The sequence below is a fragment of the Rattus norvegicus genome, chromosome 6 (genome assembly GCF_021556685.1).
Source record: "Rattus norvegicus strain SHRSP/BbbUtx chromosome 6, alternate assembly SHRSP_T2T, whole genome shotgun sequence".
In the NCBI taxonomy this organism is placed as follows: domain Eukaryota; kingdom Metazoa; phylum Chordata; class Mammalia; order Rodentia; family Muridae; genus Rattus; species Rattus norvegicus.
The window spans coordinates 109,115,001-109,142,506 of NC_141539.1; the positions used below are offsets into that span (position 1 = coordinate 109,115,001).

The 27,506-nt window shown below is 47.5% G+C and overlaps 1 protein-coding gene across 10 annotated transcripts in view; it reads right to left on the minus strand.

Annotated features, from left to right (window-relative positions):
* Dpf3 (double PHD fingers 3) overlaps positions 1-27,506 on the minus strand; it is a 281,926-nt gene that overhangs the window by 179,599 nt on the left and 74,821 nt on the right. The window contains exon 2 of one of the 10 annotated variants that reach the window (XM_087552778.1): positions 7,441-7,645. Coding sequence (XP_087408904.1) covers positions 7,441-7,508 — 68 coding nt within the window. The 5' untranslated portion in view covers positions 7,509-7,645. 10 annotated transcript variants of the gene reach the window in all.

Sequence of the window (27,506 nt, forward strand, 5' to 3'; positions counted from 1 at the left end):
TGAGTCTGTATGTGTCTGTGTGTGTCTGCGTGTGTCTGTGTGTGTGTTTGTGTGTCTGTGTGTGTGTCTGTGTGTCTGTGTGTGTCTGTGTGTCTGCGTGTGTCTGTGTGTGTGTTTGTGTGTCTGTATGTGTCTGTGTGTGTGTTTGTGTGTCTGTATGTGTCTGTGTGTGTCTGCCTTTGTGTGTCTGTGTGTGTCTGCCTGTGTGTGTCTGTGTGTTTGTATCTGTATGTGTCTCTGTGTGTCTATATAAGTACATATGTATATATGTATATGTGTATATATGAATATATATATATATTCATTCTCTCAGTCCTATTCCTTCCAAGGACCCTGACTAAAACACATGTAAAGAAAATGGTTTGCACAGAAGAGTCCCAATTCATAGCAAGGTCCCAGTACAGTAATTATTCTTTCCCTCTCAAAAGTGCTCTTGCTTGGCTGATCGATAATTAGGTCCCTCCAATGGCAGATCTGTCACCCCCAACATCCAGTAGACAAGCAAAAAGAAGGTCCCAGAAGAACTGATATGAGTGAAAAACTGTGCAAGGCAATGGAGGGGGGAGGGGAGGGAGAAAGGGATGGGCAGGACACTAAAGGAAGAACCAAAGGAGGAGGCCTGAGGATCTCAAAGACCGTGGCCTCCAGCACTGCCCCACCACCATCAATATCTCCCAGGACAGGTTATCTCTGGAATTTACGCTCTCTGATAATTACCTTGCAGAGGTCCCGCTTACCTTATCCAAAGAATCTGCCAGTTACCAGACACACAAGGTTCTAGTTAATTCCATCCCCACTGCCCTCCACCCCTGTCTGCCGCCAGCTCCTGGCTCCCTTCCTCTTAGCTGCCTCTCACTTCTAACCTCCCACTTCCTCTGACCTCAAGACTGCATTTGCATCTCTGACCCGGGAGGACATTAAGGGTAGAGGAGTCTCAATAACCCCCAGCAGGTTTCAGGGCTGACGAAGGAATGTGATAGGGAGGGGAAGTCACTTACTGATAAAAATGAGAAGCTGAGGCAAGGCCTACAGACCATCCCTAAGGCTCTGTGGGACGGAGAGCAAAGCTTTGGGCCCAGGGATCTGCCCTTGCTCGTTTCTTTGCCTGCCTAATGCTATTAGGTCTGGTTGGTTTTCTTTCTTCTTTCTTTTTTTTTCTTTCCTTTTTTCTTTCTTGACAGGATACAAGGATGACCTTGAATTTCTGATCCCCATGCCTCCACCTTCCAAGTGTTGGGATTACAGGCGTGCACCACCACACCCGGTTTTATGTGGTACTGGGGACAGAATCCAGGGCTTCACAAGTGCCAGCCAACCACTCTGCCACCTGAGTTACATCCCAACCCCACACAGAATGTGGTTCTCTCATCTCATTCGTGCTTCAAAGTCTTCCTCCCTTCAACCCTCTAAGGATGCCCCTAGTGGTTCCTCCCATAAATGCGCTGCACGTGTGACTGACAGCTCTTTCGATGCATGTCTGACTGCCAACCGTGAACCACTGAAAGAAGAGTCCTTGCATACAAGCACGACCCTTGATAAGGAGGAAGACATTCGCTCACGGTGGCCCAGGTACTGTCCTATGTCTCGGAAACAGGACAAGTCGTCTTTACAGCAACTGCAGGAGAGAAGCCGCCACTGTGCCACACACACAGAAGACGCCGAGATAAACAGCGGGATCCAGGGGGCTGGAGCCGTTAGCAGAGATCATCGGTACGTGTCCAAGTCAGGATTTGAACCAAGCGCTCTCATCTCGAATTCTGGAGTCTTTACCACCACACACCAGGTTGCCTCTCCGGTTGGGTTTTGCTGGCTGAGAGCAAGAGCTGGTTCTACTCCCACACGTAGGCCATCGTAATGATCGCCGATAGCTAATGATCACTAGACTTGTACAGATGCTCTGCCCTTTCCACCTAGGAATTACATCCCGGGGGACGAGCATAGCCAGCCCCACCATGCATCCCTTGTTCCCATAAACATGAGCCTAGCCCTGTCTCAGGACCTCTGAACCTGCACCGACCATGGGCCTTTCTCTCATCTTTACCAAGCAGGCGACTGCTTGCTCGGGGTTGGCTCTCCACCTCAGGACCTTGCCCATTCTTTCCCGTCACTCAGGGTCTACAGAGCGCTGTGCCAAGTGTCAGGCTCAGTTTTATTCATGTTTATTTACCATCTTTCTTCCCCTGTAAACACATGAGCTCTCCAGGAGAAAGATTGGCCTAATTTATTCACTCCTGTGCTCCCAGTAGCTATGACTGGTTCCCAGCCGACAGTGAGTAATCAATAAGTAGTCACTGGATAAATTGTTTAATGTCTCCGCTGAGTCTTCCGCAAGCCGTACTGGCTACTCTCACGTCCACCCCTTTATCTGTTCCTTATTTATCCAGGAGCCTCAGTACCTTCCCTTTCTGCTAAGGACTAGGGGCAGGAGGCCCGCTGCTCCTCTCTGTGAGGTTCGGATCGTTGTCTTTCTCATGCCCTTTCTACAGATGAGGAAATTGGAGCTCAGAGAGCATATGCTTCTAGCTCTCGATCACTCTCCCGTTCTGTCTCCAGATCCTTGGCATCCATTTCTGGCCTGCACTGCCTCCAGCAGAATCCCCTAGTACCTCAACTCTCCTCACACACACATCCCCAAACTGTCTATGGCCTCAGACTCATCTCTGAACCCATCTGCTCTCCTGTCCTCTCTGCCCTGCTCTGTCTCCTAGGCCCCTCTGGATTCTCCATGACTCCTTCTTCCCCTGGAGATCAGCCACTTGCCTCCTTCCCCCAGTGACCTGGCCCTGCAGCAGGTACCAGGAGTGCATACAGTGAGAAGGAGCAGAGTGTTTATTCCCAGTCCCCTCCTTCCTGGTTACCGAGGGGTAGGTGTATCTGTTTCCCCACAGGCCATAGCTCTGCGTCTACAGGCTGCTATTCCCGTCATTCTGTTCCCTTTGCCCTAGCCCTTGGGTTCTGCATCATTCCCTACATTGGTCCCTTGCCCATGTCTTTTAATGGTTCTGCTATTAAATAGGCCCTGGTTTGCTCCATCTGAACCTTCCACATTCTGCTGGCACCAAGACGCTCCAACACACTGACGTCACCCCTCCTCCTGAGCTCCTGCAGTCCCCTAGTACTTCTGTGGCCTCTCCCACCACTGCTCTCTGCAGCTGCCTCTGCTGAGCTCTCCTCCCTGGTGAGGATTGGCATGTCCCTCTAACGCCACAGTTCTCTGCCTGGGCTCTAACCACCCTGTTGTTAAGACTATAGGAAAAGTGGAACTCTATATCGCCCTGTGGAGACTACATCAACCTGTCTGTCAATTACTGAAATGAAAGCAGAGACGTTGGGATTCAGCACGGGGATCCCCCTACCCCAGGATCAGTCCTCCTCCATGTAAGGTGCTAAGGGACCCTTCAGATGCTATGCTGGTCACTCAAAGCAAACAACTTTTCAACAATCACCGTGTCTTAACTTACTGAGAAGCTACCACATGAGAAGTTGGGCCTTGGCCTGTCGCTTGAGGCCTATATGCATGCAGGCTGCTCCTAGGTCACCACCCATGACCACAAGGCCGGCTGAAGCAGGATGAAAGTCGGGAAGATGGGTGGTTAGGTCTGTGCTGGCAAAGTCACACTGTCCACACATTGTCTGATCCTAGTAAGTCCTGGTCAGCTGACGTGTCCCACTGTTCCTCCCTCTAGAGACTTCCAGGAGTCATGTGCTCACCCCAGGCACACTGACCTCATAGCACAGCACCATGCAGACCCAAAGCCCTCTACCTCTTGTACAGGACAGTCACAAGGAATCTCCCAGGAGTAAGAGACACAGTGGCCCATAAACAGAAGGAGGCTTCATGCAGCAGTCACTGAAGACCAACTGAACTGACCCAAGTCTAAGCGTCTCCTCATGTCCCTCCTACCCCGCTCCCACCCCAACTCCAGCCAAATATCTTCTGGAGCAATAGCAAAAATATGACATTTCTAGTGTTGGGGGCCATCACTGGAGGCACTTGTGAGCGTGTGTGTACAACACAGAGAGAGAGTGCACTGCCACCCCATAGACCAAAATAATTCCTATCTCAGCCTTGGCTCTCTCTCATTGGCTCCCGAAGTACCAGCACAGCATAGCCATCTGACCTTGCTCCACATGACTGCTGGTCGGCTCATTACTCTGGGGATCCTGGCACTCCCAGGACTCAGCAGCCTGCTCCAACAGACTACCCCACCGTCCCACTGTGTCCCTATCTGTAAGCCTGACAGAACAAAGCCAAGTGGGACTAGCTGTTTGCAGGGATACCTGGTGTCACATACACCAAAGCTATGATGGGGATACGAGGTACCAAGGGGCACCTTCCTCCTCCCTCCTCTGTCTAAACCCTTTAGACTATTGATTGGTCTAAAAATTACTGCTAAAACACAGAACTGGTTGTCAGGGGCTAAGATGTCGATCAGTGTATAGAATGCTTGCATACAGAAAGCTATAGATCCAATCCCCAGTACTGCATAAAATGGAGCACGGGGGTGTGCGCCTATAATTCCAGCATGGGGGGGGGGGGGGGCTAGAGGTAAGTTCGTCAGAAGTTCAAGGTTCTCAGCTGCATGAGAGCCAAAGGCCAGCTTAGATCACAAGAGACACTGTTTCAAAAAAAAAAAAAAAAAAAAAAGGTTTCTGGGCTACTAGAATTTAAACACACTCACGGAGATCAAAAACACTCTCTGCCCCGTTTAAACACCGCAAGTGTAATCCCCTCTGAAGACAGGGTGGCAGACATGATTAGACCCAATTAATTTATAGAGAAACCAAGAAAAGAAGGAAAATCAATAGAATCGCCCTGCTCTGACCACTGCTGCAAATGAAGTCATAACTTGACGGTGATTTTGGGAGAAAAGCAGCCCAAAGTGTCACCCGGCAGCCGTAAGGCAATTTAATAAGGCAGCACCAGCCCATATGGACTGGCTGGGTGAAGATCACTGAAGCTGACAAGGCACTCTTGGGGACAGAGGGACAGAGGAAGGGAAGAGACGGCTGAGGTCACTTGCTTTCTATTCATCATCTGCCACGAGCCTCATTGGCGGTAAATTCTCATCTCGCGCAGAAGTGAGACATACAGGAAAGAGAAATGCAGGAAACAGGTGTACTCGCAGCCAGTGCATTAAGGACACTGGCAATTTCCACGTAGGCAAAGGCCACTTGGGCTGCTGCTGCAGCCTCACACTAATTTTATCTCCAGCCTCACTCTCAACACGTCCATCTCTCTGCCATATCCAGGGAGGAAGGAGGGAAGCAAACAAGCATCGTCCTAGATGGCCAGCAGGGCCCTTCAAAGTATCTAGAGAGGAGCCCCAGGAGAAAGAACACACTAAGAGAGCACTATCCCCACCACACACACTTGCTGTCTGCACATCGATATATGTCGAGGAGGATGCTGGTAACTTCAACAAGAATATACTAGGACTTAGCCAGGACACACAACAGTAATCCCAGGACCCAGAGGTCGGTGGAGGAGATTAGGAGTCCAAAGTCCTCTTCAGCCATATAGTAAGTTGAAGACCAGCTAGGGCTGCATGAGACCTTATCTAATATAATATGACAAAGAGTGTGTGTGTGTGTGTGTGTGTGTGTGTGTGTGTGCAATATATGTGTATGTGCACATGTATATATTTATGTGTGTGCATATACATGTGTATATGCATGCTTATATAATGCATGTGTGTGCACGTGTATGTGTATTATACATAATGTATGTATGCATACATGTGTATATGTACATGTGTGTGTGAGTACATATATATATATAGGTTGTATGTGCATGTATACCTGTGTATATGTGTATATGGATACTTAATGGTTGTGTGTGCATGTGCACATGTACATACATATATATATGCATATATAACATATGTGTGGGCATTTATGTATATATAATGTATGTGCACATGTGTGTATATGTGTATTTATGATATATTGTATGCATGCACATGTTTATATATGTATGCATATATGTCTATATAATTTATGTATATGTACATGTGTATATATATTGTATCTGGATGCATGTGTATGTGTATATTTTACATATAATATATATATATATATGTGGAGAGAGAGAGAGACGCCTTTCACTATAGGTTGGGTAGAAAGGAGTAATGAAGGCAGCACCGGGATCCTCATGCCCATTAGAGTAATCACTCCATTGTCGGACTAAAGTCCCTTGTGCCCACATTGCTGTCTCTGCACTGAGTTCACGAAGTCTAGCCTCCACATCATTCGTTCACTCATGAGGCCAGGGAATGGCTAAGCAGTAACTAATGGCACTCAGCTGCACCAGCCCCTCCAGAAGAAGCTCTTCAGTCAGGTAGCCAGTCATGAGTCCTAGCTCCTTGTGTACTTGTCTGCAGACCTCCTGAGCCTCACTTCTCATCTATAAAATGGGAGTAATCATAGAATTCCAATGGTACAGCTTTCTTAGTTAGCACCCATGCTGGGGTGGCTTCTCAATGATGCAGCTATTCAAACCTTCTCTGTAAGTTGCCTCAGTAAATATCTCACTGGCTCACCAGCAGTCTTGAACGGGATCATTTGTACTGCCTATCATTGCCCTTTCTATGTGGGGTAAACAGAAAGACATCCCCCACCCAAGGAAAGCAATGTAACACCCTGAGTCCACATGGCCGGCAAATATTAGCTCTTGATACTGTGATGTGGGGGCTCAGTTTTCCACTCACTATCGACACCCATGACAGAAAACAGTAGGTCATGAGTCAGTTACAAGGTAATGCTATTTCCTGCAGGGGACTCGGCCCACTGGATAAACAGAGCAGAATACGTTAGGAAACATAAGAAAAGAGCAACATCATTAGTTCCAGTGACCAGTCAGCTGTCTAGCCAGTAGGGTCAGGAGTCAGAAGCACAGTCAGGTGTGTGGATGATTCAGGACAAAACCCTTCCAGCAGCAGAAGCCTAAGCCCCAGCACCAATCCTCCCAGAGTCTGCTGATTGTCCACCTTTGTTTAAAGGGCACTGGGTCACAGAAGACAAAGAGCTTCCACAGTTGGTGATGGAATATCTTGCAAAGGATTTGTAGAGAGGTGGGTGGAACTCAGGGCTCCTCATATACTAGGCAAGGGCTACATCCCTGAGCTTTGCCAGACCTAGCCAGAGCTCCCTGACGGTTTGGAACACTGAATAGTACATGAAGAGGTGGTGTGTCAGCTTCTTATTACCATGGAAGCAAACGACCACAGTCTAAGTCATCAGCACAACACCAGCTCCCTAGCGTACCATTCTGGATAGCAGCAGTCCAGAACAAGTCTTCAGGGCTGGCACCAGGATAGTTGTGTTGCTTCCGGAATCTTTAGGGGAGAACCTACCTCTTTGTCTTTTCCAGCTTGGGGATCCTTCACTACACATCTCAAGCTTCTGTTACCTGCCAGGCTGTCAGCTCATCCCTCTTACCAAGACCCTTGGGCGATGTTGGGCCACCTCCATGTCCAGGCTCTCTTCCCCATGTCAAAACCTTTCATCACATCTTCAAAGTCCCTTTAGCCAGGTAGGTAATGTATTGATGGGTTGTGGGTTAGGATTTGGGTATGGGCATCTTTGAAGAGGTGTAGCTTCTTCTGTCTGTCAAGGTGGGGTCTGCTGCATGTACACAGGGACACTATTAGAACCATGGGGAAGAAAGAGAGTGAGTATTGTTCATCCCTGAGTTCAACAATACTCAAGCTAGGGCTGGAGAGATGGCTTAGTGGTTAAGGTACGAATGGCTCTTCCAGAGGACCCAAGTTTGATTCTTAGCACCCAATTCATGGGGTTTACAAATGCCTCTAACTCCAGTTCCAGGGAAATCGAGAGCCCTCTCCTACCTCCAAAGCCTCTGTACTCACATGTACAAACCCACAAATAGATACACACATGTGCACATGATTTTTTTTAAATAAGGAGGATGCAGAAGAAGTCTTACTTTTTGAGAAATAGTCAAGTACAAAGCATATGTTGTAGGCTAGAAATTAATCCAGGCTGATTGAATGCTTGTCTGATAAACACAAGGCCCTAGATTCAATCCCCGACACTGCAGATACCAGTTAGCTAGCATACAGCACTTAGCAAGTCCATGTACACAGGAGCATCAGAAGTTAAAGGTCATCTTTGACCACACGGGGAGTTCAAGACCAGCCTGTGAGACCATCTTTCAAACAACAACAAAGGCAAATGCTGTCTGGGAGCACAGGTTTCAGAGACAGAGAACCCTGGCTCAAACCTCTCTTATGACAATCAGCATGACTGAAAGTGGACTAGGAGGAGTGGGTTTATTGGCTTACAGGGAAGTCAAGACAGGAACTCAAGACAGGAACCCAGAAGCCCGAACTGAATCGGAGGCCATGGAGGAGTGCTGCTTACTGACTTGCTCTCTGTGGCTTGTTCAGTTTGCTTTCTTATACAACCCAGGACCGCATGCCCAGGGGTGGCACTGCCCACAATGCACCTTGACTTGTAGAACAGGCCTTTAATTCCAGCAGAGACTTACTCTGGAGGCAGAGGCAGTCAGATCTCTGTGAGGTGGAGGCCAACCTGGTCTACAAAGCAAGTTCTAGGTCAGCCAAAGTGACAAAGACCCTGTCTCAAAAAACAAACAAACAAAAAACCAAAAAATTTTATATATATATATATATATATATATTTGACTGCAGGAAAGTCTAACATAGACTTTTTTTTTGAGGTTCTCTCTCCCCAAATAGTCGTAATCTGCATCAATTAGACAAAAATTGGTCAATACAATCACTTAATAAAGTCTGAACTTCTATTTGCTCAACTGGAAATGCTAACCCCAAGAAAAAATAATAAAATGGTCCCTTCACTCCATGCCTAGGAGCCACTAAATGCTTCGTAAAGGGCAGCTCATGAACTGGGCATGCTCCTGTTCTTCTCCTACCTCAGTTCTGTCAGGCCCAGTCACTAAATCAATCTGCTGGATAGAAACCATTGGGCTGTCAGCAAATACACCAGACCCTGTCAAGCCCCAGGAACCAGGAACCCTGATTTGCCCAATGAGGAGGAACTCTGCTATGCTGGGGTCTGAGGGTCCCAGGAGAGACAACCAAAGATTTACCAACAGGACCAGAGTGATGTAACCTTAGTTCAGACATGATCCCAAAACAGAGATCTGTTTACTTTGTAGAAAAAAAAAAGGCCCATGCCTTTCTCTTCCACAGATTTAGACTCTATTGTTCTGGATATCATTTTCTTACAAACCACCCCCTTTTTTTAAAATGTTTTTCTCTCTCTTTTTTAATTTATTTATTTTATGTATATGCGTACACTCTAGCTGTCTTCAAACACAGCAGAAGAGGGAGGGCATCAGATCTCATTGCAGATGGTTGTGAGCCACCATGTGGTTGCTGGGATTTGAACTCAGGACCTCTGGAAGAGCAGTCAGTGCTCTTAACTGCTGAGCCATCTCACCAGCCCCGCCCCTTTTAAAAATCTTAAAATTTATAGTACAATAAATTTGGGCTGCAGATTATAGTCAAAATTCCCAGCACAAATATTTTTGTCCTCCAGTTTTGTAGATGGAAAAACTGAGGCAAAGAGCAAAGGAACAAGGACTTCATCTCAATGGAACAGTATTGCAGATCTTTGGGTTCTGCCGCTGAAGTATCTCAGATGATGTTCACACTATCGGAGCTATGCCTGCTGCATGTGCCTGTAATCCAAGCACACAGGAGGCTGGAGCAGGAGGAGCAGGAGTTCAGAGCCAGGCTAGGCTACACAGTGAGAGTCTGTCCCAAAAGTCCAACAAAATGGGATGAGAGCAGAGACAGGCAGATAGATCCTAGGAGTTTGTTGGCTAGCCAGTCTATCCAAACCAGTGAACTCACTAGAAGATGCCTGTTATCTACACACACACACACACACACACACACACACACACACACAGAGAGAGAGAGAGAGAGAGAGAGAGAGAGACTGACTATACCGTGAGTCACACATCATCTGAAATTTTAGGCCTCATGGTGAACTTCACAGAGCTGTAGGATAGCATGCTAAGTATTCTATGCATTCGTTTATTTAATCTTAACAACACCACAAGGCAGAGAACGCTTTATTAACCCCTTTTCCCTAAAATGCTGCTCCGTTGAGACCGGGCAGTTCTGCACCGTCATTCCCGGTGAATGATAAATGAACGCAACCTAAGCATGGCATTCCGGGTGGAAACCACGGTTAAGTCTGGAATCACGCCAGAAGGTTAAGGAAGGAAGACCTAACAGAGAGTTAGATACCAGAAGACAAGCGTTCCCAGGAGGGTGAGGTGGGATGAAACAAAGTAACAAAAAGGAGGCACGGAGGAAAAGGACTGCCTTTCCCTGGATACCCTGACCAAGTGAGAGCACTATTCAGAGAAGTCTCTGGCTTATGCCAGTACCCAGCCTAAAATGAGATGCCTCTCCTCACGCTCCTCGGACAATCCTGGAACCCCCTGTAGCTGGTGGCTTAGCATGGGAGCAGAGGCAGGCTGTCCAGATTAAAACTGCCCTAGACGAAGCAGTCCACAACTTGCCAAAGACCAGCTGCCTGCAGACCTAAGCGAGCCTAGGCTTAGACTGGAAGAACCACCCAGCTGAGCCCAGTCCATCACGACCCCACAGAACAGTAAGCAAGGTAAATGGTTGATTATCCTCCACCGGAAACCACATTCTTGGGGCATTTGGTAAGTAGCAAAACTAACAGATACGGGCAGGAATCGGTTTCCCTTCATCTTTATACATCAACTGCCAAGAAAAGGCTTCCCGTGTGATAGTTACGTAAGTATCGCATGAATCTTCATGGAATCAATAATGACGTAAATTAATGAATAGTGTGTACTTTAGGAGGCAGTAATAAGACTACATTGCAAAATTCTATCAAGACACTTTGGTTGTTATAGGTTTTTTACTTCTTTTTTTTTTCTATGTTTGTGCACATGGAAATCAGAAGACAAACTTGCCTACGTGGCTTCTTTCCATCCACCATGAATCCCAGAGCGCCAACTCAGGTTTACCCCGAGTGATCTTGTCAGCCATGAGATACTTTGGTAATACTATGGAACACTTTTAGGTTACTGATACCTAATGTTAAAATCCACTTTCTGTTCTGGTTAGGAGGGTGGGTAGAATCCGTGCCTGGCATACATACAGCCTCAGTGCTACATAAACTGGATGTGGTAATACAGGCCTATCACCCCCAACAGGTTGAGCATCCTCAGCTACACATCAAGTTCAAAGCCAACCTGACCCTGAATAGAGAGAGAGAAAGAGAAAGAGAGAAGATAGATAGATAGATAGATAGATAGATAGATAGATAGGATAGATCAATCAATAGAAATGACAGATAGATGGTAGATAGATATGACAAAAACAAAAAAGAAAAAATGACTTATTTTTCTAGTTGACATCCCTTCCCACTGAGTTTCATCTAACGACAAAGGAGGTTTCACGAATACCCATAACGTTAGTGGTAGTGATTAAGTGATTAAGTGTGAACAGTGTTGGGTTCCACTGCTTTCTTAATTAACATTTTTACTTCTGTGAGATAGTAATTTATGCTGCCCTCTCTCGACCTCGCTGGGTGGCTATAGTAAATAAGACAAACAGAGAAGGCTCTTGGACACTGTCCATCATCAATAAACCTACTTCTTCAGTAAACAGTTTTACCTGCTGATGGTTTCTTATGAGATGGGCTCACGAGCTCCAGTTATCCCCTTGGCTAGGTTCCTTTTAATATTCTGCATCTGGTATCCATATTTTCAACAAATAAAATGATACAAGCAAACATTAAAAAACAGTTAGCTAAAATGATCCTGAAAAGTAGAGGAGACCATTGCTCAATCCGAAGAAAATGGATTCCTGGCAAAGGATCACACATGACCAACCTGATACCTGCAGGACTCTCTGGGACCAGAATTCCCATAAAAACCTGCATTTACAGCTTGCCCCCCCCCCATCCCTTTTAGCAGCTTCTGCTCAGCTTGGGAAGTGACAGGCTCCAAGTCACAGGAGCCACAGGAAGTATGGCTGTTCCTGGCCTACATCCCGCCTTGACAAATCACAGATCAGTGGAGCCTCAGTACTTAGCCCACTTCGGACAATGCTAGAGAGACAGCCCTTCACATGGGCCCTTCCGCTGCTGAACATTCTCCATGTGCTCAAGGTCTCTCTTGCCTTACCACATCTCCAGAAGCTCCCAAGATATTTGTAAGCCACAGTTCTGGATTGACTATGGCTATCGTACCCAAGAATCTCAAGACATTCAGGAAGCAGGGCAAGGCAACCAGCCCCACAAGATGTGCTGTGTTAGCGCCATCCTAGGGGTGATGAGGCTAAACAGAGGTCAGGGTAGCCTCTGACACACTAAGAGGTAGAATGGGCTGAAAGCATAGGCAAATGCTGGCCCTGCTCAGAATCCTGGGTCACCAGAGTCCCCATTGCCCCTGTCATCTTTTGTAAGCCCATTTCCCTCATTTACTTTACCTGCATAGTCCCTTTACTGGATACATGAATGGAAGATGGATGAATGAATGAAGTCATGGATGAATGGATGAACTAATTCATGGATAGCCAATGGACACATGATTCTGCATTTGCAACTTGAACCAACACAAACAGGAATGACACACTCAGAAGTGAAAACCTTGAACCACTACCATCAGGGAACCCTTGATCACATGGGAAAGCCATTAAGCACAGACCTGTGAGTTGGCCCTCTTGGTTGAAATCACCTGGGAGCTTCTCTGCCCACGCCACACCCCACCCAAGCCAAAGCAGCTAACACAATCTAAACACAATGTAGCCCAAGAAAACCATTCAGCCATTCCCTAGGCAGCTGCCCTGGAGTGCAGCTGACCCTACACGCAGATTCTCTGTCCTCCATCCCTGGTAGCTACTTGAATCTTGGTAACAGTCCCAGAATTCAAAAGGCTACAGAAGATGCATGCACTGTGTAGGTGTCTGGACTTGGAATAACGCAGGGAGATATCCATAAATATACCAGAGGCTCGGTTTGCAAAACAAAATCATGGAAAACCCAACGTGGTTATTGGGGACACACAGTACTTCAAAACCATAGGAGCAAAGAGACCAACCCAAGATGAAGGCCTGCCCCTCAGCCACCCTGACCTCAAAAGAAACTGGTGATTTACATAGAGGCACCTGTGCACTATTACTCAGAGGACCTATCAGGCCAGAGTCCAGGCAATTGTTTAGAAGACCGTGTATCTTCCGCTCCACCGTGAATCATGCTCCCTTCGCTCTCCCCATGAAGTATCCCTGGGTCTATCTGGGGACTGACAAAGAGGAATGCTCAGAGCTTGGCCACTCCAACTGCATCTGCTCCGAATATGGTTTCTAGTGGTGATGAATCAGAAAAGCAAACCCTAGAGGGAGCAAAACCCAGCCATATCCCCTCATGCTTGCACACAGCACCCTGGAAACCAGACACAGGTGGCCCAAAAAAGGAGTTCATCTCTTGACTCATAGCCAGGGACTGAAGGCATATGACGGTGGGAGAAAATGAACTCCCCTGCCCACACTTTTCCAAGGACATCGAAGAAGAGTGGCTGCCAAGGCCTTGTAGGAAGTACAGCCACCCTAAGTACCCACTGGGCACTGCTCCCAGGAGCCCCTCCCAGACACCAGATTCTGCAGATGACCTAGTCCCTCACAAACAATGGAGTAGAACCTGTGTTCATCCTCCTGCGTGCTTAAGTCATCTCTCGGGCTATAACACCTAATGCAGCAGAAATGCTATGGAAATGGAAATTCCGCTGTGCTTCTTAGGAATCAATAAGAAAAAATTTCTTGGTGTTCAATACAAAAGCAGTTGTTTCGTCTCAGTGTTTTCAATCCCCGGGTTAACTGCACAGTTGAGGAACTCACAGATGGTAACAGTTCATGGTAATGTCACTCCTGCAAGGCATCCACCTTTGTACTGACTCAGTCTCAGAGCCAAGAAAACACAGCACAAGGGGAGCCAGGAAAATGATCTCTAACTGAACAGCAAAGAGAATGACTTGAACAATGGCAGCTTGAGAGCTCCAACATCCAAATGCCAGTAGAGGGACAGCTGGGTGTGCAGGGCTTGTCACCAGCCCCTGGGACACCACAGAGAACGTGGCATTTAAGGTTCTGCCCTCAGCACACTTCTGTCAGAGACACAGTAAGATGCACGGCAAGGAGTCACAGAGCATACCACGTGAGGACAAGGACACTGGCTGAGGTTCTCATCCTGCTCTGTTGCTCTCGGCATGGCGGTCCACCACTGTGTTTTCTAGGCTTCAGGTTTTCAGCCATAATGTGAGACCTCTAGTAGCTTCCAGTCCTGTGAGTGTAGTCCTCAGATTAGCTGATTTCTAACACAGCACCCTTGCCCTGTGGTTAAGTGCTATTGCTGCCGCTGCTGTTACTGTTGTAACAGCAGTGTTATTGTTGTTTGTGGAACTGGGGTTTTGTTTTGTTTTGCTGCTGTGTGTTGGTTTGTTTTGAGACAGGGCCCTGTGTGTAGACCAAGCCACCCCTCAAATTCACTATGAAAATCAAGGATAGCCTTGAACGTCTGATCCTCCCACCTCTTCCACCAAAGTGCTTGGTTTATACAGTGCTCTCGATTGAACCCAGTGTGTCAGGCAAACACTCTAGCAACTGAGCTACATTACCAGATCCCCAGGCCACGTCCTGTGCTTTTGACAAGCCTCTCTGAGCAGAGTTAGAAAGGAAAAGAACCCAATCTGTCATATCAGCACATGCCTCTAACTAACACACACACACACACACACACACACACACACACACACACACACACTGCCCCACAGGAGCCAAGACACACTCTGGTCATCCCTAAGCTGGTGGATTTTCTGCCCTGGGGATTTGTTTTAACTTAACGGGGAGAAAGAATTTGGATTCCTCTTAAAATATATACAAAGGGAATGCCCTCGTTTACTTTATGATACATTCTCAGATGCAATCAGAATGAGAAGCAAGGAGAAGGCTAAAAACCACTCTTGGGGCTGGTGGGATTGTTCAATGGGTAAAGCTTGCTGCACAAGAGAGGACCGGAGTTAAGATCTACAGCACCCATGTAAATGTCAAGCAAATGTGATGTGGGAGGCAGAAATAGATCACAGGACAATCTGGTAAGAGACCCGGCCTTAATATATAAGGTAGAGAGCAATGGAGGGAGACACTCAATATCAAACACACACACACACACACACACACACACACACACACACACATTTCCCTTGCTCCTGTGAACTGTTACACCACAGGGAGTTCTTCAAAGACCACAAGTGATCGAGAACTTTCACCTGTTGCCTTCCAGTCAGCCTCAGTTTGTTACCCTAGCCATGAGGAGTTCTCAAATCATATCCCACGACATCAGCACTCCAGGAACCTCATCTAGCCTCATGAGATGAGTACCTTGCCCATTGTCCACCTCTCTCCACCCACCTCAGCCAGTAAGGCTGACAAGCTATAGGACTCTCAGCTAAAAGAGCCAACAGCTTTCAACAGAGCCTTTGCCTTCTGAGGCAGACTTCTCCCAGACAGAAGTGTCCCTTTCTTCCCAGAGTGGGCTCATAGAATCTCAGCTGAGCAGTCTTTCTGTCCCTTGTGTCCTGTCAGTGAAGCCTGCCACCACCTCTCAGGACAAGATATGAAGGGCTGGGGTTGGGGATTTAGCTCAGTGGTAGAGCACTTGCCTAGCAAGCGCGAGGCCCTGGGTTCGGTCCCCAGCTCCAAAAAAAAAAAAAAAAAAAAAAAAAAGATGTGAGAGGGCTACAGCTTCTGAGGCTGATGGTCACAGAAGGTCACTGCATTTGGAGGGCAATGGTTCTAGTCAGAAAGACTGCTTCAGCTAAGTCATAAACATTGCTAAATGTGACAGCCAACTACAATGCAGGAGGGTCTGAGGACAGGAGAGAATAAGGGACAGATAGAACTATAGAAGCTTCTTATAGATATCCTAGTCTAAGATGTCTTGTGCAAAAATAAAACAGAATAACAAAATTGATGAGCTGCTTGGTGATGGTTGGCCCATGGGCCTGAAGGCCCGTTTCTATTTCTAGCTGTTAGAGTCAAGCTCTGCATACCTCCCAACCTTGCAGTCTACAGGGACAAAGCTACTAACACCTATACATCTTTGACCTGCCAGAGTAGGCAACAGAAGATCCACACAGGCAGGAACAATGTTGGTCTCTCTTGCTTTCCTCAAAACTGTAGACTCACCAAATAGCCAGAACCTTGCCTCCAGGGGGACTCTCAATGGCATGAGGCAGAGGGATGGATGGATGGATGGATGGATGGATGGATGGATGGATGGATGGATGGATGGATGGATGGGTGGATGGATGGGTGGGTGGGTGGATGGGTGGATGGGTGGATGGGTGGATGGGTGGATGGATGGATGAACAGGTGGATGGGTGGATAGATGAATGGGTGGATGGATGGAGGGATGGATGGATGGATGGATGGATGGATGGATAGATGGATGGGTGGGTGGATGGGTGGATGAACAGGTGGATGGGTGGATAGATGAATGGGTGGATGGATGGAGGGATGGATGGATGGATGGATGGATGGATGGATGGATGAACAGGTGGATGGGTGAATGGATGAATGCGTGGATGGATGGAGGGATATATGGATGGCTAGGTTGCCCAACAATTCCCAGAAACCATCACAAGCAAAAAGACTCAGAACAACTCGAACAAGAAACACAGCACACCCAGCGAAAGGTGTTGACAAATTCACTGGAAGAATTTTAAACACTTCTTTCAACATCTTAGCCTAGCATTTAAGGTCAAAGTTGCCATGGCCTGCCATTTGGTGTGACCCTAAAAGGGAAGAGGGCAGGGAGAGACAAACAACTAGTAGGAGGAAAGTGAGAGGAAGCAACATAATTCAAGATGCAGTGTGACCAGCCAGGACACACATTCTCACACCACAGATAATGACTCCCTTCCTGATTCTCTCTGCAGGCCCCCTCTAGCCCAGCTCATCAGACTACACAGTGCTTCACTGTAGAACAGAACAATAGGTCCATTGTGCAGACCTATGATTGCCCTAGAAGAACAGATAGCAAAGTCAAGGCATTGGTGAACATCTGTACACTGGAGGTCACTCCACAAGAAACAAACAACAACAAAAACAACAACAAGCCACAGGGTGCCTGAGACAGCAAGCTGATGGAGCCGGCCCTCTCTGCCGTCAACTGTAGAGTCGATGCTTCTTAACACACAAGGCTTTCTTTCAAGGAAGCTGGGCGAGAACTGGGGAAGGGGTTAGGAGGGTTGTGTTCAATTTGTCAGTAAGAAGATAGAGATCAGCGGGGAGGTAAAGCAGGCAAGAAGTGGCAAGGCTGAGCCAAGGCACATAGAAAGCCTTCAAATATAGCAGAGCCTGATTCTACTGGGCAAACCTCTTCTGTGACTATTCCCTTTGAGGGCTGGAGAGGTGGCTCTGTGGTTAAGAGGACTTGCCATTCCGGGTACCCATATGGCAGCTCACAACCAGCCATAATTCCAGTACTTAGGGATTTGATGCCCTTTTCTGACCTTGGTAGCATCAGGCACATTCGTGGTGCACATACATCCATATAGGTAAAACACATAAAGATAAATACATCTTTTACCAAAGATAGAGGGAAGATTCCCTTTAGGAGCTTCAGTAATAAAATATGCACAACTCTGGGTGATGTCACTGAATGACAAGAAACCAGAATATCTGAATTCTCAGATATTACCTAGCCATTTCCTAGCCTGACTCAGTGCATGTGTGACCTTTATCTACCACAGGACGGGCAACCTGAGGGACAGAAAGCAAGACCCACTTTCTTCTCAGAGCCTTGGCTGCCTCACAGCAAAGTGAGGGTTTGCTACCAGCCCTGGAGACACGTGCGCACTGACATTTCTTCCAGTCTCTACATACAGCTCCAGCCTTACCTAGGACCTGTCTCCCCCAGCCATGGTGGGGGCCAGAGGAAACCTACTAATGTTAAATCAATACTCCAAAGAGAAAGACAGGCAGAGGAAGTCAGGTAGCCCCACGTGGGGCCATTTCACCTGACCAGGCAAAAATCTGAAAACAGGACAGTGTTTCCCAGTACACCTCCGATTTTTTTTTAAAGGAAAACAGTTCTCATCTCTCCAGAGGGGCTGTCCTCTGTCTCCCTTTCTCCCATCTCCACACACTCAGGAGACTTCATGACAGCAGACAGTCCCTTAAGTCACTGAGGTCGTATGTCGAGACGGTCAACCTCTCTCATCACATCAACTACTAAAGTCTCCTCAAGTGAAAGGTCTTTAGGTGACAGAGTGGCCTGCCTAGCATGCATGACTCCCTGGGTTCAATCCCAGCACTGAGTAAACCAGACCTGGTGGCACATGACTATAATCCTACAGTTCTAGGAGCTCAGAAGTTCAAAGTCATCTTCAGCTACACTGAGGCCAGTGTGGGTTCCTGAAACCTCGTCTCTATGTACACACACACATGAATGCTCACACACACGGGCACACATTCTTGCTTGTCCTCCATCTGCCCATTCCCCTCAGCTTAACCATTCTTCCCTTGTCACCTCCTCATGGTTATTCATTTCCTTCTCCTTGCCATGCCCAGCAGCCACGTCCAGGCCATGACGTTGCCCTATCAACCTTTAATATCCTTTACTGCACATGACTGGATCCTCCAAGAGTTAGGACTCTACTCATATGTTGAGCTCCCTCAAGGACGTTTCCTGAGCCAATATAGGCAATAAACAAGGTTTAGTCCCTGCCCCTCCCTCCCTCCATACCCATCACAGTGGCTCCAAATCATAACAGCAAAGGGCTTTCAACAACTCAAAGCCTCATCTGTGCTCGCCACCTCTTTATTACGTATTTATATTGTGTAGATGTGCTTTGCGTGTATTGCTATTTTGCACAGCTTGTGTGCAGAGGTCAGAGGACAGGTTGCCAGAATTGGAGCTATCTATCTGTATAGGATGTGAATCACAGATATTATTTAGGTCATCAGGATTGGCAGCAAGCACCTTTACCCTCTGAGCCATCTCCCCCACCCCTTCGCTACCCGTTATGATAAAAACTGTTCAGTCCTGCAAACTTTGAGGAGATGCACATAGTGATAATTTTCTCCACTGGGCACAAAGCTTATTCTTGAAGCCAACACTGTTGTAGAAGTGTGGGAGGCATCTAATAGAAACACAAGCAAAGGACAAGTACCAGTTGATGAGCTTGGGCACCTGCGGATCCCCCCTCACTGTCCCACTCGCCTTTGTCACTTTGCTGAGCCACATAAAGCCACAGTCATCTGGTCCACCCTGAGAGCTTACTATAGACCACTCCCTTTCCAGCCGCCATACTGCCTGGCGTGCAAATATTTGTTGACATGAAGGAAAACTGGGGAGTCCTTCAGCACAGTTGTTCACGTGCTCCTGGGACCTCACCTCCACCCCTCAGCTCCTCATGACAGTCTCGCCTTTGTCTCTCACACAGCCCAAGGCCAGACTTACTTACCTGAAATTGTCCTAACTTCTGTAATTGTCCTAACTCACTAACCGAACACCTGAGGCAAACTCCTTGACATATCTGTTCCTGTTTTCCCATCCATATAACAGAGACTGAAATCAGAGTCTATTAGGGCTACTGTGAGGCTCTCATGGATGGACATGAGAGAATGTGCTGAGGGCAGTGCACAGCAGGACACAGAGCTCAGGGGATGCGCCATTGCTATTGTTATCATATTGCTATAATTATTTTTACTATTGTGACGTTGCTCACAGGGTGGAAAAGGGAAGGAGAGAGTGAGACAAGTTAGTAGGAAGGGCGCTTGCTGCCAGGTCTGACAACCTGAATGTGATCCCTGGGACCCACATGGAAGGAGAGGAAACACTTTACACACACACACACACACACACACACACACACACACACACACACACACACACACCCTATAACAACGACGATGACGACAGTGACCATGAATATCCTTTCTAAAGGTGCCATGTGGTATTGCACACTGACTTGCTAATGTTGGCAGAGGAGCCTTTCAATAACACCTAGAAGCCACTAAACTTAACGGCTTCTAGAACCTACCAAGGAAAGTGAGAAGTAAATGCTTTGGGTCATTCACTAAAGGCTGCCAGCATCCTGATCTCATGAAGGGAAGAGATCAGAGAGACAAAGGTCAGAAACGGGCTGATACTTAGGAGGACCAAAGCAGAATTGGAGGCCTGGAGGGGGAGCTCAGAAGTGAGGAAGAGTCAGGGTTGAGGGCAACAAAACCTAATACATTTCAGGAATATCTGATTGTGAGTCACCCTGAGAATTTTTTCCACAACCCCATAACATCGAAATGCCGGACACTGTGGAGGAGCTGGGGAGGAGACAGAAAGGGAGAAAGAGAATGTTGCTTCACTGCATATTTTAAAGCACGGCTTTCTGAGCTCCGACAGGAAAGGCAGGATACTGAGCCAGTCCCAGCAGGCCTTGCAAGCAGCTCTGCAGGCTAGAGGCTCACCACGGCGCCTCTCCACCCTGGATACATGGTACGCTCCAAGGGCATTTTTCCAAGTTAAAATTTTAGTAATGTGTAAGAATAACCACCATTTACTCCTTGGACAAGGTAGTATTTAGATGTCAGCCTAGACTACCAAGCCAACATCTTCAGTGATGCCAATTTTAATAATAATAATAATAATAATAATAATAATAATAACTTTTAAAGCTTGCAGTTATCTATCCAGATCTTTTTCTGCTAGGGTACCAGCCAGGGGTCTCTTAGCTTTGTAAATATTTAAGTTGTAAAGATGATAACTTTTAGAAGCCACAGCTTAAGCAGGCATTGTGGTCCATACCTGTTTCCCTAACTCTGGAGGCTGAATCAGGAGGATCTGGAGTTGGAGATTAGCCTGGTCTTCACAATAAGACCCTGTGTCAAAACAAAACAAAGCAAGAACAAAAGGAGACATAGCTTAGATTTTTGATTAAATTAAGAAGTCAAAAACATTTTATTGATTTGGGTTCTAGTCCCAACCGCTATGATCAACATTTTGAATATGGTGTAGCCCCTCTGAAACTCATAGTAGAATTTAACCATTATCGTGAAGTATTATAACGGTATTCGGTATCAGATTATTAGCAACAACAGCAAAGTCAACCGCTCAGGTAAGCACGTTCATGCCTTTGCTCCTCTGCTCCTGCTACCTGAGATTAACTTCAGTCAAGAAGCATCTAGTGAGCATCTACTCCAGGCCAGACATGTTCCCCACAAAGGGATGCAGAAGGTCCCTGCCTTTGCTGGGTTGACAAATTAGTTTCGGGATCCTATGGTTGCCGAGAGCCTCTGCCAGAGAAGCCCCACATGATGTGTAGGTGTCTCAGAAAGAGACAGGGCAGGGTTTCCCTAGGAGACAACTTGAGCCTATATGTGAGCAAGTCACCACGGGCCAGCCAGTGCACAGGTCACTGGTGCTTGCTCCTCTAGTGGTGGCTGTTACTGTCTGTTAAGTTGCTGGAAGGTACTGGGTTTTTAGCAGGGTTATTGGTTTAGGCTTGAGTGTTTTTTGGCCTGTGCTGGGATTCCAAATGGAACCTTGGGGATGGGGGTAGGAAAGTGTGATGGTGAAGAAGGTCAAAGGGCAGAGGGTGGCACAGCAGGGAAGAGGGGGAGGGCTCTCAGCAGAGCCCTGATTCACCCACAGTCTCACCCTAGAATATTCATTCTTGGCTGGAAGAACAGCGAGTGCTCTTAACCTATGACCCATCTCTCTAGCCCCCACTTTTAGTATTATAATTAAAAAATGATTTATTAGTTTGTTTTGCAAATTCCAACATTAAGGTATATTAGTACATTATGGAAATATCATGGGAACAATTTATCATCATCACCATCACCATCACCACCATCACCATCACCATCACCACCATCACCATCACCATCACCATCACCATCACCATCACCATCACCATCACCCAGGGTGCAGGCCTGTCCCCCGCTACCTTTTCTGCCTTGCACACTGCCTGCTGGCTCCAGGCTAGGTGCCTTCCAAGGGACCACAGAGGAAGCACAGACTCTGGGGAAAGGTGAAAAGTAAGGATGCCAACATAACCACACATGCCACTCCCTCACCTCAGGAACATGTCTAAGCCCTTGACCCCCACCAGACCCCTAGGACTCCTCTACAGAAGAGAAGAGGCCTGGAAAATGTAGAAGGCAGGTCATGCGTGCCATTCCACTCAGAGTCATGTGTGACAGACTGCAGGTTCCCCAGGCTGGGTGGAACAGGGAGTAGGAGGAATCCAGCAGGACATGGGTGGGTCTCACCCTGTGTGTAAAACCTGGGTCTCCAGGGGCTGGGCTGCAACACAGATCCTTGAGCTTAACCAACTCTCTTGTGGCTTGGCAGATTGGCGGAACCCTGAAATATGACTTCTTATAAAGCCCTGCAGGCGACTAACAGGAGTGGTCACCGCTTCCACTCCTCATGCACAGGAGAAAATGGAGACGTTAGAAATGACTGAGTCCCTCCCTCATGGAGAAGCTTAGGAAAGCTTACATTTCCATTCAAAACCCAAAATGGCCGTCTGTAAGACAAGGCTACTGAGAGTGTCTGGTTCTTGGGATTATCAAGAAAGAGAACTGAGAAACGGATGAGAGTCACTGTGGCTTGCAGGAAGGATTCCTTAGGTCTCCTCTTCTTCCGGGGTAGTGTATAAATAAAGGTATTCCTCCATGTCCATCCATCTTCCTAAACGGGAAAGAAAGGTCACAGGGAGGTGTAATGCAGAGAGATGAACAGCTATGGAGTCTTGAGGACAAAGGACCAGCAGATAAAACGGCACCAAGTCCCGCAAAGATCCCCAACCAGCGTGATGGTCCAGCAGCACGGCGTCCTGCAGTGCTCCAACCCTGAACATTCCATTGATATGCCGATACCTAGGTCAAGTGGGGGCACACACAGATGGGGTGGGGGTCCCCTGCCAGAGATATACACTGAAGGGACACTGGGGATCAGGACAACATGTATGGTCCAAGAAGGGGAAAGAATATGAACCCGACATCAGCTGATGGTCATCCACGATTCAAGATGTACAGGAGGTTCAAGGGATCAGACAGAACAGAAAAGAAGTAGGAAATGGCATGCTGGGATATGCCTATAATTCCAGTACTTGGGAAGCAGAGGTGGGAGGACTGATTCAACTTCTCCTGGGATACAAGGAATTCAAGGTCAGCCTGAGGTAGTCAAAAACCCTGTCTTAAAAACAAACAAACGAATAAATAAAAACAGGATGGGCACAGGGACAGAGGAAGTGGGTGAGGAAGTAGGTAAGGAGGATAAACTGATACCACATTTGACTTTAAAGACAACGGAATAATTTTACGTTTTACATGCCATTCGGGAAATAAAATTATTTCTAGGACATAAAGACTCCAAAAATTCAGGAACAATTGGTGTCTTCCTTTAAAACTATAATGGTGTTTTGGTCACAGAGCTTCCACACAGGGACGCCACCACCCTGTAAAGATTAAAGCAGAGATAGGGGCGATCCAGGCTGCCAGGGAAGCAGCAGAAGCTAGGAGAGGCCAGAGAGCACTCCTCAGAGCCCACAGGAGCCGCCCCACAGAGCTGACCCCTTGACCCTGGATTTCCAGCCTCCTCAGTCTCACGGACTCCATTCCTGGCGTTTAAGGTATACAGACCGCGCTAATACACCCAGAGCCTCGCTGTTCTTCACCACACCAATCAATCGAGTACACTGGCAACGTCTAGAAAGCCTTCATATTGTCCTTTATATCTACTAAGCTAGACATTGTGGAGGAATTCACAGTAAACAAGGCATTAACACGTTCTCTTCCGGAGTTCGCAGGATACAAGTGTACCTCACCTGGCACTTTCCAGAATGCCTCTGCATACATTGTCTCTCGCAGATGACAAGCCTTACATGGAGGTAGGGAGAGCTGGCCATATTAGTCTAGCTTACGTGTGAGAAGACAGGGTTTTAGAGAGTTGGAGACACGCTTCAGAGCCTGCAGCAGAAAATGGCAGAGAAGGAGCAGAGGCCCCAGAGAGCAAGGCTGTTCCCTGAGACTGCTTCTCTCAGCCTGCCTGGCTGCCTCCTTGGCAGGACTAGGAGCCTCTTGTCTCCCCTGCAAGAGAAGCCACTGAGCTGAAGCAACCATGGAGGGAAAAAGTTGTTAGAATCCAAAACCTGCTCCAAGCAAGCTTCAGAAGGCCAAAGGGAGGTCCGCCAGACAGGCCTGCTAACCACAGATGCAGTCGCAGCAGAATGAGAGGCAGGTGCAGTCCCGGCTCCCCAGGATTCCTCATTTGCTGTGGCTCCCCACATTCCCGCCCCCACCCTTCTACCACACAGGCAAGGCAGGTTCCTAGTAACGGAGCTGGCCCCGTGTTGTCAAAATAGCGAGGTGCCTGAAGGGATTCACAATGAAATCTCTGTGCCTCTGCAGCCTCCTAAGTGTCTGACACTGTGGTTGGAGCTAAACCCGCTAATGTGCTAAGCATTTTCTGGCAGTGCTAGGAGGTAGGGCTGGTATTTTGGGAGCTGGGAGGAGCTTGGAGGTGACAGCCCTGGTAACCCTGGGGAGGAGGAGCAGGCATGGAAAGCCAACCTCAAGCACATTCCCTGAAGTCACTGGTCCACCAAGCCATATTTCAAGATTCCTGAGGCACCAGGTATGTGGGCAGAGAGAGACCAAACTCGGCCCGGGAAGCAGGGATTCAGCACAGAGGCATCTCAGGCTAAGGCTGCTGCGAGGGAGGGACAGTGTGCTCTAGAGCGGGACTGGTAGGGGACACTTTTTCTGCTGACGCAAAGCAGCATGCAATGCTGTCCAGGACACCAGACAGCCAGGCTTGGCCCTGGCTCAGCTTTTCTAAGTTGGCAGGAGCAGGACCATGATGACCAAACAAAACATAGTATATTCAGAGGCAGGCAGGCAAGAGTCCTTACCCCTCAGAGGGACCGGGGATGAGTCCTGGAAAGGAGCAGTAGCAATAGCAACTCCCACTATCCAGGGTACTGGCTCCCCAGGCACACTTCACTATCCATCGTTCAGGGACCCTTTGAGAGTGGCTCAAACCATAACACAGAGATGGGAGCTGCCCCCCTCAGCCCTGAATCTGAATCCATACAAGATCCTGGTACGCTTTCATCCCTGGAGAACTCACACCTCTCAGGGGAAACCAAAGAAATTTGGGAGCCAGGAAGCAGAGAACAGGGCCAAATGGTAGCACTGCTGAAGAGAAGAGTCCCTCCCAGGACCACTGTGTGACAGGAAGTGTAGTGAGTAACAGGGGAGGCTGCACAGGTAAGAAAGAAGTAGGGTCATCCTGGGAACAGATAAGCCAATAAAACCCTGACGGGATTCAATCTGGAGAAGGGAAAAAAAAAAATCCCAGTTGATCGCTGCTGCTGAGAGCTGCAACTTTTAAAGCCCCTCTGGCAAAAGGATCTTCAGACTCTTTTGCAAACCCCAACCACACAGCCAGGCAGCCAGCTCCCAGCCAGCAGCACAGAGTGCTTCTGCTGAGTAGGAGCAAACCCACAAACATCCAGCCAGACCTAACCCTCCCCTGCCTGCAGTCCACCCCTGCCTCTATGTCCTCACTGCAGCTGGAGATGGCATAGTTTATCAGGGCCACGCCGAGCCAGGAGCAGAGACCTCAGCCTCCAGCCTCAACATGGCAACGGGTGCTTACCCTTCTGAGTCTTGTGTTTGTATCTGCAAACATGGAGACGATGATGATGATGATACTCTGGGATACCTGGATGTGATGATGAGGGTCGGATTCTGGGCACAAAGCATGGAGGGCGGGGTCCATGTAAGCTGGCCCCTCCCCATCCTTCCTTCCTCTCAGCACCACATTCATTATACGTACACTATGACTCGGTGAGAGCTTATGAGTTTGGGAAGACAAAGGCATACGCACGTACAACCAGCCACCAATAATGAGTTCGCGGAATATCCTCTACTGTAGCACATCCATATCTGCTCGCCCAACTCATCCCCCTCCTCCGACAGCTTGAAATTACTCACCTGGAAGTCTCCTTTTAGTAGGACCACTCTGTTTTACAATCCCATGAGGACACAAACCATGTGTTCTCCCCAAGAGAACGTTCCAGAGCCTACTGTTTAAATGGTGACCCGGTGCTATGTTTTTGCAGCCCCACAAAAGCCTTTCTTCGGTGTCTCCTCTTTCATTTAGACTTCACATGGCTTGTCCCTTTTTCAGAAGCCCAGAGCAGTTCATCTGTATTTGTCACATAAGCTCATCAAAAACATCTGTGTTTGTCACATGTGGAGGAGCCAGGGATGTAACGCACACCTAGAACCCCAGGACTTGGGAGACGGAGGCAGTAGTGAGTTCAAGGCTGGCCTGCGCTACATGAGAGCCCGTCTCAAGGGAAGAATTAAAAAAAGAAAAGAGAGGAAAGGAGAAACATCCCCAGTGCTGATCTGATTTTACCTTTATATCCCCACAATACGGAGTACCTGCTATGAAACCAGTATTACCCTGATTCCAAACCAGATAGACATCTCGATAGTTTTGATTTCATAAATCTTTAACCCATACCTCGTCCTGGGCAGAAGAGTTAACTCAAACAGGGTCGGAGAGCTAAATGCAAGAGCTAAAACTATAAAAGTTCAAGAAGAAAAATTGGAAGAAAATCCTGTTCATCTTAGGCTAAACAAGAATTCCTTAACTAGAGTATCCCCCACCTCTCCAATGTTGGATTTCATCAAAATTTAAAACATCTGCTCTCTGGAAGGCACTGGTATCAAAATAAAATACAAGCCACAGACTGCAAGGAAATATTTGCAGAAAGTATATCCAATAATGGATGTCTAGTCAGAATATATAAAGAACTCCTAAAATTTAATAAGACAGATGAACCAATCTTTTTTTTAGTAGACAAAAGAACTGAACAGACATTGCATAAAGAATGAGCTACAGATGGCCAAAAAGCATGGGAAAAGAATGTTCAATGTCATTAGTCATCAGGGAAATGCAATTAGAATGGCAGTGAGATTTCTATTATAAAAAGACTGACAATACAGAGCACTGGCTAGGATACATTGTAACTAACTCAGTGTAACTCCCGTGCACTGCTGGTGGAAACACTAGATGCGATTGCCACTTCCGAAAGCAATCTGTAGGTGCCTTACGAAGTTAAATAAGTACTTGGGGCCAGCAATCCCATGCCTACACATTTGGGCAAACTCTCAAGATGCATGAAAGCGTGACTACACAAAGACCTGCATACGAACGTCTGTAACAGCATCATCCTTAACAGCTCAAACTGGGAAGCAATCCAAATGTTCATGAGCTGATGAATGGATACACATGCTATGGTACAGCCAAAGATGGCCCCATTCACGTGGTAAGTGTAAAGTCTACTCTATTAGTTTCTTTTTGCTACTATAACAAACAGCCACAAACTTATGGCTTAAAACACGACCAAGGTTTTATCT